Genomic DNA, 13,596 nt, shown 5'->3' with positions numbered 1-13,596 from the left:
TACCACTCTTTAACAACAAAGACTCTAAAATTCTGTTAAATGACAGTGCCAGGAACATGGCCACACTAATACATTTTGAATGAGTGAAATAATAATAGGTAAGAAATATTAAATCACTTTTCTGTTATTGCTAAAGAAAAGACCTCTAGGCTAAGATGTGAAGACACAAAGAGAAAGATTAAAGGAGTTAAGATGAAGTATAGAGGGAGTGAGGAAGAAGAAAATCTGAGGGAAGAAAATTGTGTTTACTTCCTATTTCCTCTCTCTACTTCTCTCAAATTTGGGTCAAAAAAACAAAACAAAACAAAAAACATCCTCACTCCCTAGAAAGTTTAGATCAGCTGCACTGAAGTGGTTACAAGTTTTATCACAGGGGAGGTAGGGCAGGTAATTTTGAACCATCAAAGGTGGGCCCTAAGGCAGGTCTGAGTTGGCTTTCCAATGATGGGAGGCACCTAACTCAGGCTGAGGAGCCTACTGTGAAGAAGAGGGAGGGAACTTCTGATGTGGGAAGAGGGGCTGAATGGGGAGGATGTAATGAAAGATGTCAAACAGCCTTTTCCTGTTTCAATTTTTGTTTCAACCTAGTCCTTCACACAGAAAAGGAAAGGGAAATTCTCTATCCTTTGTTTGTGATCTCTCTCCACAGGGATCCATATTCTCTGAACAATAAGTTGAAATTCCTTATATGAAAAAATCTCAAAAATATCCTACAAAAGCTGGGGAGGTAAAAAAATAAGCAAATAAATAAATAAATAAAAATAAAAATTAAAAATGTTTCTTTCCCTCAGAGAAAGAGGGAAGGAAGAGTTAGTTCTCTTTACTGCCTGTGGGGTCAGAGGTGGGAGGTGGTGAGAGGAGCAAATGATTGTGTGACACAAGGACAAACAGTAAGAATTTGTCTGTATGGGATTTCCCCCTTGACTCTAAAAGTACTATCAAAATACGTTGGTTCAAAATATAATGATCAGTAATATATAGTCATAAAATATAATAAATAGTCATAACATATGACTACTGTCTATCAGTGACAATCAAAGACATGTAGACACACAAGATATCCATGCAATAGGTTTTAAAGAGCCCTAAAGAAAACACTATATTAGACCTTCAAAATAGTTTTGTTTAAAATATAATTGAAATCAAACTGCACATCTTCAAAACTAAGGTATATCTTAACTCCAGAGTAGTGCTGGGCTTTGAAGTAAGGCTACAGAAGACTAAATTCCAACTCCACCACTTCCACACTGTGCGACTCTCAGCAAATTATTTAAACAGTGAAAAAGACATAATATTGTAAAGATATCAACTCCTCCAAATTGATTTATAAAATCCCAATTGAAATCCTAGATTTTTTGTGTGCATATGAAACTGGTAAGCTGATTTAATAACGTGTATAGAAATGCAAAAAACAAAGAATAGCCAAGGGAATCTTGAAGAAGAGAACAAAGCTGAACAAAGCTGGAGGATTTAGAGCACCATATAATAAGATCTGTTATGAAGTTATAGTAATTAAGACAGTGTGTTATTGGAACAAGGATGGATAAATAGGGCAATGAACAGTATAGAAAGTCAAGAAACAGATCCATACATATATGGTCACCTGACTTATGGCAGAGGTGAGTCACACTGCTGTGCAGCGTGCAAAAAAGAGTCTTCAATAAATGGTCCTGGGTCAATTGGTTGTCCATATGGAAAAAATGAATCTTGACCCTCTACCTCCCAACATTCACACAAATCAATTCCAGATGTGTTAAAGATCTAAATGCAAAAGATAAAAAATGAGGCTTTTAGAAGAACACATAGCAGAACATACTTATGACCCAGGAGTTGGCAAAGATTTCTTAAACAGTTCAACAAAAAATGTTAATCATAACTGGAAAATGTATTAAGTTGGAAAATGCTAAAATCAAGAACTTCTGTTCGAGACAGCAGAAGCAAGGAGAAATACAACCCTACAGCCTGTGGAACAAAAGCCACATTCACAGAAAGATAGACAAAATGAAAAGGCAGAGGACTATGTACCACATGAAAGAACAAGATAAAACACCAGAAAAACAACTAAATGAAGTGGAGATAAGCAACCTTCCAGAAAAAGAATTCAAAATAATGAGAGTGAAGACTATACAGGACCTCAGAAAAAGAATGGAGGCAAAGATTGAGAAGATGCAAGAAATGTTTGACAAAGACCTAGAAGAATTAAAGAACAAACACCTAGAAGAATGAAAGAACGAACAGAGATGAACAATACAATAACTGAAATGAAAAATACACTAGAAGGAATCAATAGCAGAATAACTGAGGCAGAAGAACAGATAAGTGACCTGGAAGACAGAATGATGGAATTCACTGCTGCGGAACAGAATAAAGAAAAAAGAATGAAAAGAAATGAAGACAGCCTAAGAGACCTCTGAGACAACATTAAACACACCAACATTTGCATTATAGAGTTCCCACACAGAGAAAAGGGAGAGAAAGGACCCGAGAAAATATTTGAAGAGATTACAGTCAAAATAGCCACCCAAGTCCACGAAGTGCAGAGAGTCCAAGGCAGGATAAACCTAAGGAGAAACACGTTGAGATACATAGTAATCAAACTGACAAAAAGTAAAGACAAAGAAAAATTATTAAAAGCAACAAGGGAAAAATGACAAATAAAATACAAGGGAACTCCCATAAGGATAACAGCTGATTTCTCAGCAGAAACTTTACAAGCCAGAAGGGAGTGGCACGATATATTTAAAGTGATGAAAGGGAAGAACCTACAACAAAGATTACTCTACCTGGCAGGGATCTCATTCAGGTTCAATGGAGAAATCAAAAGCTTTACAGACAAGCAAAAGCTAAGAGAATTCAGCACCACCAAACCAGCTCTACAACAAATGCTAAAGGAACTTCTCTAAGTGAGAAACACAAGAGAAGAAAAGGACCTACAAAAACAAACCCAAAACAATTAAGAAAATGGTCATAGGAACATACATATCGATAATTACCTTAAATGTGAATGGATTAAGTGCTCCAACCAAAAAACACACGCTCGCTGAATGGATACAAAAACAATACCCATATATATGCTGTCTACAAGAGACCCACTTCAGACCTAGGGACACATATAGACTGAAAATGAGGGGATGGAAAAAGATATTGCATGCAAATGGAAATCAAGAGAAAGCTGGAGTAGCAATATTCATATCAGATAAAATAGACATTAAAATAATGTTACAAGAGACAAGGAAGGACACTACATAATGATCAAGGGATCAATCCAAGAAGACATAACAATTATAAATATATATGCACCCAACATAGGAGCACCTCAATACATAAGGCAAATGCTAACAACTATAAAAGAGGAAATTGATGGTAACACAATAATAGTGGGGGACTTTACACCTCACTTACACCAATGGACAGATCATCTACACAGAAAATTAATAAGGAAACACAAGCTTTAAAAGACACAATAGACCAGATAGATTTAATTGATATTTATAGGACATTCCATTGGAAAACAGCAGAGTACACTTTTTTCTCATGGGCACATGGAATATTCTCCAGCATAGACCACATCTTGGGTCACAAATCAAGCCTCGGTAAACTTAAGAAAATTGAAATCATATCAAGCATCTTTTCTGACCACAACACTATGAGATTAGAAATAAATTACAGGGGAAAAAACGTAAAAATCACAAACACATGGAGGCTAAACAATACGTTACTAAATAACCAAGAGATCACTGAGGAAATCAGAAAATACCTAGAGACAAATGACAATGAAAACACGAAGATCCAAAACCTATGGGGTGCAGCAAAAGCAGTTCTAAGAGGGAAGTTTACAGCAATACAATCCTACCTCAAGAAACAAGAAAAATTGAAAATAAACAATCTAACCTTACACCAAAAGGAACTACAGAAAGAAGAACAAACAAAATGCAAAGTTAGTAGAAGGAAAGAAATCATAAAGATCAGAGCAGAAGTAAATGAAATAGAAACAAAGAAAACAATAGCAAAGATCAATAAAACTAAAAGCCTTTAGCCAGACTCATCAAGAAAAAGAGGGAGAAGACTCAAATCAATAAAATTAGACATGAAAAAGGAGAAGTTACAACAGACACCACAGAAATACAAAGCATCCTAAGAGACTACTACAAGCAACTCTATGCCAATAAAATGGACAACCTGGAAGAAATAGACAAATTCTTAGAAAGGTGTAAACTTCCAAGACTGAACCAGGAAGAAATAGAAAATATGAACAGACTAATCATGAGTAATGAAATTGAAACTGCGATGAAAAATCTTCCAACAAAAAAAAAAAATAAAAAAAAATAAAAAAAAAAAAAAAGAAAAATCTTCCAACAAAGAAAAGTCCAGGACCAGATGGCTTCACAGGTGAATTCTATCAAACATTTAGAGAAGAGCTAACACCCATGCTTCTCAAACCCTTCCAAAAAATTGCAGAGGGAGGAACCCTCCCAATCTCATTCTATGATGCCATCACCACCCTGATACCAAAACCAGATAAAGATACTACAAAAAAAGAAAATTACAGACCAGTATCACTGATGAACATAGATGCAAAAATCCTCAACAGAATTCTAGCAAACAGAACCCAACAACACATTAAAAGGATCATACACCATGATCAAGTGGGATTTATCCCAAGAATGCAAGGATTCTTCAATATATGCACATCAATCAATGTGATACACCATATTAACAAATTGAAGAATAAAAAGCCTATGATCATCTAAATACATGCAGAAAAAGCTTTTGACAACATTCAACATCCATTTATGATAAATACTCTCCAGAAAGTGGGCACAGAGGGAAACTACCTCAACATAATAAAGGCCATATATGACAAACCCACGGCAAACATCATTCTCAATGGTGAAAACCTGAAAGCATTTCCTCTAAGATCAGGAACAAGACAAGGATGTCTACTCTCGCCACTATTTATTCAACATAGTTTTGGAAGTCCTAGCCACAGCAATCAGAGAGGAAAAAGAAATAAAAGGAATACAGATTGGAAAAGAAGAAGTAAAACAGCCACTGTTTGCAGATGACATGATACTCTACATAGATAATCCTCAAGATGCCACCAGAAAACTACTAGAGCTAATCAATGAATTTAGTAAAGTTGCAGGATACAAAATTAATGCACAGAAATCTCTTGCATTCCTATACACTAACAACGAAAGATCAGACAGAGAAATTAAGGAAACACTCCCATTCACCACTGCAACAAAAAGAACAAAATCCCTAGGAATAAACCTACCGAAGTAGGTAAAAGACCTGTACTCAGAAAACTATAAGACACTGATGAAAGAAATCAAAGATGACACAAACAGATGGAGAGATATACCATGTTCTTGGATTGGAAGAATCAATTTTGTGAAAATGACTATACTACGCAAAGCAATCTACAGATTCAATGAAATCCCTATCAAATTACCAATGGAATTTTTTACAGAACTAGAACAAAAAATCTTAAAATTTGTATGGAGACACAAAAGACCCCAAATAGCCAAAGCAATCTTGAGGGAAAAAAACGGAGCTGGAGGAATCAGACTCCGTGTCTTCAGAGTATACTACAAAGCTATAGGAATCAAGACAATATGGTATTGGCACAAAAACAGAAATATAGATCAATGGAACAGGATAGAAAGCCCAGAGATAAACTCATGCACTTACGGTCGACTAATTGACGACAAAGGAGGCAGGATATACAATGGAGAAAAGACAGTCTCTTCAATAAGTGGTGCTGGGAAAACTGGACAACTACGTGTAAGAGAATGAAATTAGAACACTCCTTAACACCATACACAAAAATAAACTGAAAATGGATTAAAGACCTAAGTGTAAGACCAGACAGTATAAAACTCATAGTGGAAAACATAGGAAGAACATTCTTTCACATAAATCACAGCAAAATCTTTTTGACCCACCTCCTAGAGTAATGGAAATAAAAACAAAAATAAACAAATGGAGCCTAATGAAACTTAAAAGCTTTTGCATAGCAAAGGAAACTATAAACAAGATGAAAAGACAACCCTCAGAATGGGACAAGATATTTGCAAACGAATCAACAGACAAAGGATTAATCTCCAAAATATATAAACAGCTCATGCAGCTCAATATTAAAAAAACAAACAACCCAATCCAAAAATGGGCAGAACACCTAAATAGACATTTCTCCAAAGAAGATATGCAAATGGCCAAGAGGCACATGAAAAGCTGCTCAACATCACTAATTATTAGAGAAATGAAAATCAAAACTACAATGAGGTATCACCTCACACCAGTCAGAATGTCCATCATCAGAAAATCTACAAACAACAAATGCTGGAGAGGGTGTGGAGAAAAGGGAACCCTCTTGCACTGTTGGTGGGAATATAAATTGATACAGCACTATGGAGAACAGTGTGGAGGTTCCTTAAAAAACTAAAAATAGAACTACCATATGACCCGGCAATCCCACTACTGGGCATATACCCAGAGAAAACCATAATTCAAAAAGACACATGCACCCCAGTGTTCATTGCAGCACTATTTACAATAGCCAGGTCATGGAAGCAACCTAAATGCCCATCGACAGACGAATGGATAAAGAAGCTGTGGTACATATATACAATGGGATATTACTCAGCCATAAAAAGGAATGAAATTGGGTCATTTGTAGAGACGTGGTTGGACCTAGGGACTGTCATACAGAGTGAAGTCAGTCAGAACGAGAAAAACAAATATCGTATATTAACGCATATGTGGAATCTAGAAAAATGGTACAGATGAACCGGTTTGCAGGGCAGAAATTGAGACAGAGATGTAGAGAACAAACGTATGGACACCAAGGGGGGAAAGTAGTGGGGGGTAGTGGTGGTGCGATGAATTGGGAGATTGGGATTGACATATATACACTAATATATATAAAAGAGAACTAATAAGAACCTGCTATATGAAAAAAAAAAAAAAAAAACTTCTGTTCATCCAAATATACCACTCAGGGAGTTAAAAGGCAACCCAAAGAGTAGGAAAATATATTTGCAATACATATATTCAACGAAGATTTGTATCCAGAATATATATATATATATATATATATATATATATATATATATATATATATTAAAACACACAGAAATTAATAAGCAAAAGGGAGACAACACAATAGAAACTGGGGCAGAAGACCTGAATAGACATTCCACCAAAAAAATAAAAAAATAACCAAAAGGCCAATAAATATTTTTAAAGGGTTCAACTTTATTCATTAGAAAAATTCCATTTAAAGCCAAATTGCAGCACCTTTATAAACACACTAGGGTGGCTAAAATGAAAAAGACAGAAAATACCAAATGTTGGTAAGAAGATGGAGCAACCAGAGCATTCATACACTGCTGGTAGGAGTGTAAATCGGTTCAGCTGCTTTAGAAATCTGTTCAGTTATATGACACAGCCAATCTACTCCTACATATACCCAACAGAAATGTGCATATATTTTCACGGGAAGGTACGTTGAAGAATGTTCATAGCAGCACTATTCTTCCTAGCCCCAAATTAGAAACTACCTAAATGTCTATTAGTGGTTGAATAAATAAATTGTAGCCCTTCTGTCTGGAACAGTCTTTCCTTGGTTTTCACAATCTTGACACTTTAGAAGATTACAGGCCAGTTATTTTGTCAAATGCCCCTCAGTTTGGGTTTGTCTGATTATCTTCATGATTAGACCCAGGTTATGCATGTTTAGCAGGAATATTACAGAAGTGATTTGTGTTCTTTTCATTGCATTCTATCACCTGATGTCCATGTGTCCATTACTGATGATGTTCACTTTGAACACTTAATTAAGGTAGCATCTGCCAAGTTTGTCCCCTATAGAGTTACTTTTTTTCCCCCCCACATGCAATTAATAAGTATTTTGTGGAGAGTTACTTTGAAATGCTGTAAATACCTCACTCCTCATTAAACATTTAATTTATGTATCTATTAATTTGTCTATACTATCTATATAGATTCATTTTATTCAGTGGGTTGCCATCTGTTACTCTATTTATTTTGATACTCAAATTATCCCCACTTTAACCAGTGGAAACCTCTTCAAGCTGGCTTCTATGTCCTACTTTAAAAAAAAAAATTTATTAGCTCAAAGTTCTGTAGGTCGGAAGTCTGTATGTCATGGCTGGGTTCTTTGCTCAGGGTGTGACAAGGCTGAAATCAACACATCAACCAGGCTAAGTTTTTCTAAAGAGGCTTTGGAGAAAATCCACTTGCAAGGTCATTCTTATTGTTGGCTGAATTCATATATGCGCAGCTATAGGAGTGGTCCCCATTTCTTTACTTCTCGTCAGCCAGGAGCCACTCTCAGAAACGAAACATTGCTTGCTCTCCTTGCCATGGGACACCCTCCATTTTCAAGACCACTAGGGATAATCACTCTCATGTTAAATCCCTCTCATGCTTAGAATCTCTTTGACTTCCTCTGTCTCTGACCTGTAAACTCAGATTTAAAGGGCTGCTATCGTAAGGTCAACTAATCTGCGGCCTTAATTACCTCTGCAAAATCCCTCTTGCCACATAAAGTAACATAATCGCAGGAGTACTATCTCCTGATATTCACACTCCCAGGTACCACACAAGGTACTTACACTAGGGGGCTGGGAGTCTTATGGGCCATCTTAGAATTCTTCCTACACATATGTAAAGTGTTAGAACAGTGCCTGGTACCTTATAAACACTATACTGTACATGTATTAGCTATTATTATTATTGATTATCTGACAAATTCACAGAAATTTTAAAAATAGCAAGACCCAGTAATAATGAGAGTGTAGTGAAATGACACTTCAATGCACCATCAAAGAAATAAAAATTTCTAAAAGCTTCTGGAGATCAATTTGGCAATGTGTATTGAAAGCCTAGTATTTCTACTTCTAGGAGTTCATCCTAAGGACATAATCAGAGGTATACACAGAGATATATGAAAGAAGATATTAATTATAGTATGTTTATAATAATAAATACTTAAACAGAAACCAAAATCTCCTTTTAGGGGTTTGGTTAACTAATAATGCATAGCTATTCAATGGAATACTCTGTATCCCTAAAAACAAAAACAATAAACAAACAAAAATACATGGTATAAAGAACATTAATGAGAAGAGGACATACTCATGTTACAAGTGAAAGGATTAAAAGTTACAAAATTGCCCATGTAGCCATATCCAGTTTTCACACAAACACCAAATGGATTCCTGCTTTTCTTTCTCTCTCTTGAACTCTGTTATAGTTAAGCTTCTATGGCATGGCAAGATAGATCTTAGCCTCCTTACCTTGCTGTAGGTCAAAAAAGGTTTCCGGCAACTCCTTAGGGAACCCCAGCATCCTTCCTAGAGTGTGAGGTGGCCTTTTGGCAAGAGAGGGTCACGTAAAAAGGGAGAAAACGTTCCCTGACACCACCTGTTTAGCTGTGCCATTCACCAAAACAAGGGCATCCTGAAAAGGGAGACTTTGCATCACCTCTCTGTGGCCTTTCATTCCTAACGCATAGCCCCCTCCTTTATACTAATTTGGTTAAATTACACTCTCATCTAAGATTTTAGACTAAGAGTTTTGTTTGGTTTTAGCTATAATGAGAGGCATCCCGAGGTAAAAAATATGTATTAATTGAGGAGGGAGGTGACAGAAGTTAACAATTATTGAGAGAGCATCTATAGTGCACTTTATAACACTATAAAATAGTTACTATTAGTTCCATTTTACAGGTGAGAAAACTGATGTTCAGAGGGGTTAAATAACATGTTCAAGGATGCACATTTAGGAAGTGGTAAAAATAGGTTTTGAAGCAACTGGCTTTACCCTTTTCACCACACCAGTGATTCCTGGTGATTTCTGAGAGCTTACATATTTTTTAAACGCCGCAAGAAATCTTAATGATTAGCCTAACTTATGACCTACTGCAGTGCACATGACTGCTTCCTTATAAGTGAAGGCAAATTAGCTATAAGCTCTGTGATTACAGAGCAGATTAATTTTTTTCTCCTAAGCTTTTTTCAGTTCCAGCCCCTCAGACTTTAACTTTCAAATTAAAGATGTGCTTTTAACAGGGGGATCCAGATATCACCACAAGTTCAGGTTGAAACAGTTTTTCCCATTGCTCTCTCAACCCAAAGAGAGACACTCCAAACTCTGTAGTCTTTGGAACTAGCATCTTTCCATAGATCCAAAAACCCAGGATAGTTTCTTGTATCTCTTGCTATTCTCTGACACAATTCTTGATAAAAGTCAATGCCTAGGCCCCAAAAGTCACCAATTGTTCATTTTTTCTTCAAGGACTTTTCCCCCTATCCTCCCCAGACTCCTTCCCACATATTCTACTTTCCCTCTAGTTCTCAGGACTCTTCAACCTACATTCACTTTCATCACCTTTAAGAAATAGACGCAAATCCATCTCAAGCTCTAACAACCTGGCCACTCGCATTCTAGTTTTGGTCAGTCTATCTCTGGCCAGTCAACTCAAGTCCATTATTACATCAGGATACAACATGTGTCCTTGCAGAGAACAAAAAGTATATAAAAATACACATATGGTTGAGAGTTCTGTGTCCTTTTGAAGTCATTTTTGAGCACTTCCTTCTCTTCTGGAATAACATATTTTGCCAGTCTCGTCTTGTGCTTTGCTTGTCACAGTTCTGGAATCAGCTATTTTCCCAAGGAGCTCTGATCCCTTGGAGGATGGTATTTAGAAGTCACGATCTGGACACTAGATGTGCTCGTGGCTATTGAGATGTCACTGCTTTTTGACCCTCCCTATGCGCAAAGCTAGGAGATACACACACACACACACACACACACACACACACACACACACACACACACACACCCCTATGTTTATTTCTAGCTCTATTTCTCTTTTAAAAATAGATAAAGAGAAAGCGCCATGCACACTGATACCTCCAACTGCAGTACAACAGTATAAAGTTCATTCTCATTTTTTCCCTTTCTCTATTTGTAACTCCTTATTCAAACAGTGAGAAACCCAGCTCCCACTACCCTTTATACCTTTTATTTGATCAACTCCCTGTATATAACCAATCCTCCACCTTTAATGCCACCCCTCCTCTACCCAAATGCCTTCTTCAGCCCACTTGTGTTCCCACAACCCACAGAAGGTGCTCCCCTACCACCATATAAGTTCCAGCGTTCCACGGCAGACTATACACTTCCAAACACTCCTTTCTCACTCTGATTCCCCATGCTGCCCTCTGTCCCAGGGCATGGACATGCCTCCCCCTCCAGTTGAGTTTCTATATCTCATGTCAGGCTGTCCCTCCCCATATATTCACACTCTCCTCACCCTGCTTGGGCTCTGGCACACTATACTGCGTCACCCCCAGTCACAGGTGCTTCCCCCACCACTTCATTTGAGTTCTGACACCCACATCAGGCTACCCCTCCACATGAACACAGCTGTTATCCTGGTTGGTCTCTGACATAAGTGCAGGTCAGGTATCCCAAATGGATCCTCTCTTTTCTTTCTTGGACTCCAGTACCATGCTCTGGACCACCACATTTCCCTCTCCCTCCCCGTGGAGAAGGCAGCCTTGTTCTGCCCCATCTAATGACTTTAGGACTGATTATTCAGGAAGGGGAGAGAAAGAAGAGAAAATTGGGTAGAGGATACATTGTCTTCTTCCTAAATAGATAACGTACCTCAACAGAAATTCTCCAGTTTGTTGCTGTTATGATTGAACAGTTTTCCATTGACAACTTTCAAAATATTTGATATATAAATTAATTTCTTCTATTAAGTAATCATACTCTTAAAATGGGGACCAGCCAACATTTCCTGAAGTCTTTTCATTCTAAGAAACTGAAATCTATGTCCATTAAATTAATGAAAGTAATTACTTTTTAATGACCATAAATATGGGTAAACAATGATAAAAAAAGGGAACAGTACCCATTACCTCTATCAGGGAAGAAAAATATCAAACCACTCAAGAGCGTGAGCTCTGGAGCTAGAATATTAGGTTTAAAACCCAGTTCTGGGGCCTTTGGTAAGTTCCTTAGAGTTTCTGTGCCTCAGTTTTCTTATCTGTAAAATGAAGATAATAGTGGTACTTCTTAGAGTCATGAGGATTATGGCAAATAATGTGCAAAAATTTCTTAGAAGAGCATCTAACATCAAAAATATCACCAAAAATATTAGTTATTGGACTCCCCTGGTGGTGGAGTGGTTAAGAATCCACCTGCCAATGCAGGGGACAGGGGTTCGAGCCCTCGTCTGGGAAGATCCTACATGCCGCGGAGCAACTAAGCACGTGCACCACAACTCCCGAGCCTGCGCTCTAGAGCCCACGAGCCACAACTACTGAGCCTGTGTGCCACAACTACTGAAGCCCACGTGCCTAGGGCCTGTGCTCCTCTACAAGAGAAGCCACTGCAATGAGAAGCCCGTGCACCGCAACGAAGAGTAGCCCCCGCTCACTGCAACTAGAGAAAGCCCATGCACAGCAACGAAGACCCAACACAACCAAAAATAAATTTTAAAATATATATATATATTAGTTATTAATGTTATTATAAGGTACTCACAGATGCCTGAAACTGTGTCCATAGACTGTGATTCTTAGACTCTGATTTGAGAAACAATATATTAAAATGTAGACTCTGTCACTTAGGTGATCACTTGGCACTAATGTCATCATAAATCCATGAAAACCAAAATAGGCACCAAAATTGTAGGACTGAATTTAAGCCTATATGTTTATATTCTTCCTTAAAGATTGTGTTTGAAATAAAAACATAAAATATTTACATTCTCATAGAGAACTTACAAATCTCCTAGCATATGTTGGTGGTCTCCAGTATGAGAATCACTCCTTATAACATAATAATATATTTTCATTCTCTCTACAACTTGAGGTAATATAAACAAAGACTAAATAGTCTTTGTCTTTAGTTGATTTTAGTTTAAATAAGCAGGACTTCTTTCAATTATTCTAAATAAGAATAACCTAGAACAAAAAAGAAAGAAAAGAAAGTTTATGCATGATAGAATTCATGCTCATCAACTGCAGATCATGAGATTATGATAGTTAATTGAGTGGATCCTAGATCAACCCCAGTTTTCAACCGACATTCTCTTAAGGGCTACATCACTATTCTTTCAAAAGCCCTTATCCACATCTTCATAAACTAATTAAAGTAAAACTTCACTTTTCTTCATTTTTAAATTATTTCACCATAGAGCTAAGTGAAGAATGCTCTGTAGGGCCACTACCTTAACTGTTTAGATGCATCCTGCTCTCTGACTTAATTAGTAATTATTTTCTCAATGTTTAACATGTATTTCCAGGGTAAGTTTCTCACATTTTCTAAATGCAGCACAAAAGTTTAAGTAGAATAGGGAAGATGAAATGTCCTGCTCTAAAAATGGGCTATTACGTCCTTTGGTCATAGTGAAATAATGTCATTGTCAAATCTGACTCAGGTGAAGGTTCTGCTGTGGCTGGTGGAGAAGGAGCCTTAATTTATCCAGAAACAGAAAGGAAGGACTGCATTGATTATTCATGCTTCTATATATATATGTACCTTTTT

The 13,596-nt window shown here is 37.0% G+C and overlaps 2 protein-coding genes across 3 annotated transcripts in view; one reads left to right on the top strand and one right to left on the bottom strand.

Moving 5' to 3' along the window:
- The window catches only part of UPP2 (uridine phosphorylase 2), a 454,968-nt gene that overhangs the window by 288,623 nt on the left and 152,749 nt on the right, over nt 1-13,596 (top strand). The gene's annotated exons all lie outside the window — the stretch shown is intronic.
- Nucleotides 1-13,596, bottom strand: part of CCDC148 (coiled-coil domain containing 148) — a 262,434-nt gene that overhangs the window by 206,593 nt on the left and 42,245 nt on the right. The window contains exon 1 of one of the 2 annotated variants that reach the window (XM_082395299.1): nt 1,604-7,109. The exons of the other annotated variant lie outside the window; for it this stretch is intronic. Coding sequence (XP_082251425.1) covers nt 1,604-1,691 — 88 coding nt within the window. The 5' untranslated portion in view covers nt 1,692-7,109. Of the gene's footprint in view, nt 1-1,603; nt 7,110-13,596 lie in introns of those variants that run through there. 2 annotated transcript variants of the gene reach the window in all.

This window comes from Balaenoptera borealis (assembly GCF_965194805.1).
Source record: "Balaenoptera borealis genome assembly, chromosome: 6".
Taxonomy (NCBI): Eukaryota; Metazoa; Chordata; class Mammalia; order Artiodactyla; family Balaenopteridae; genus Balaenoptera; species Balaenoptera borealis.
This window is presented reverse-complemented; position numbering and strand designations above follow the sequence as displayed.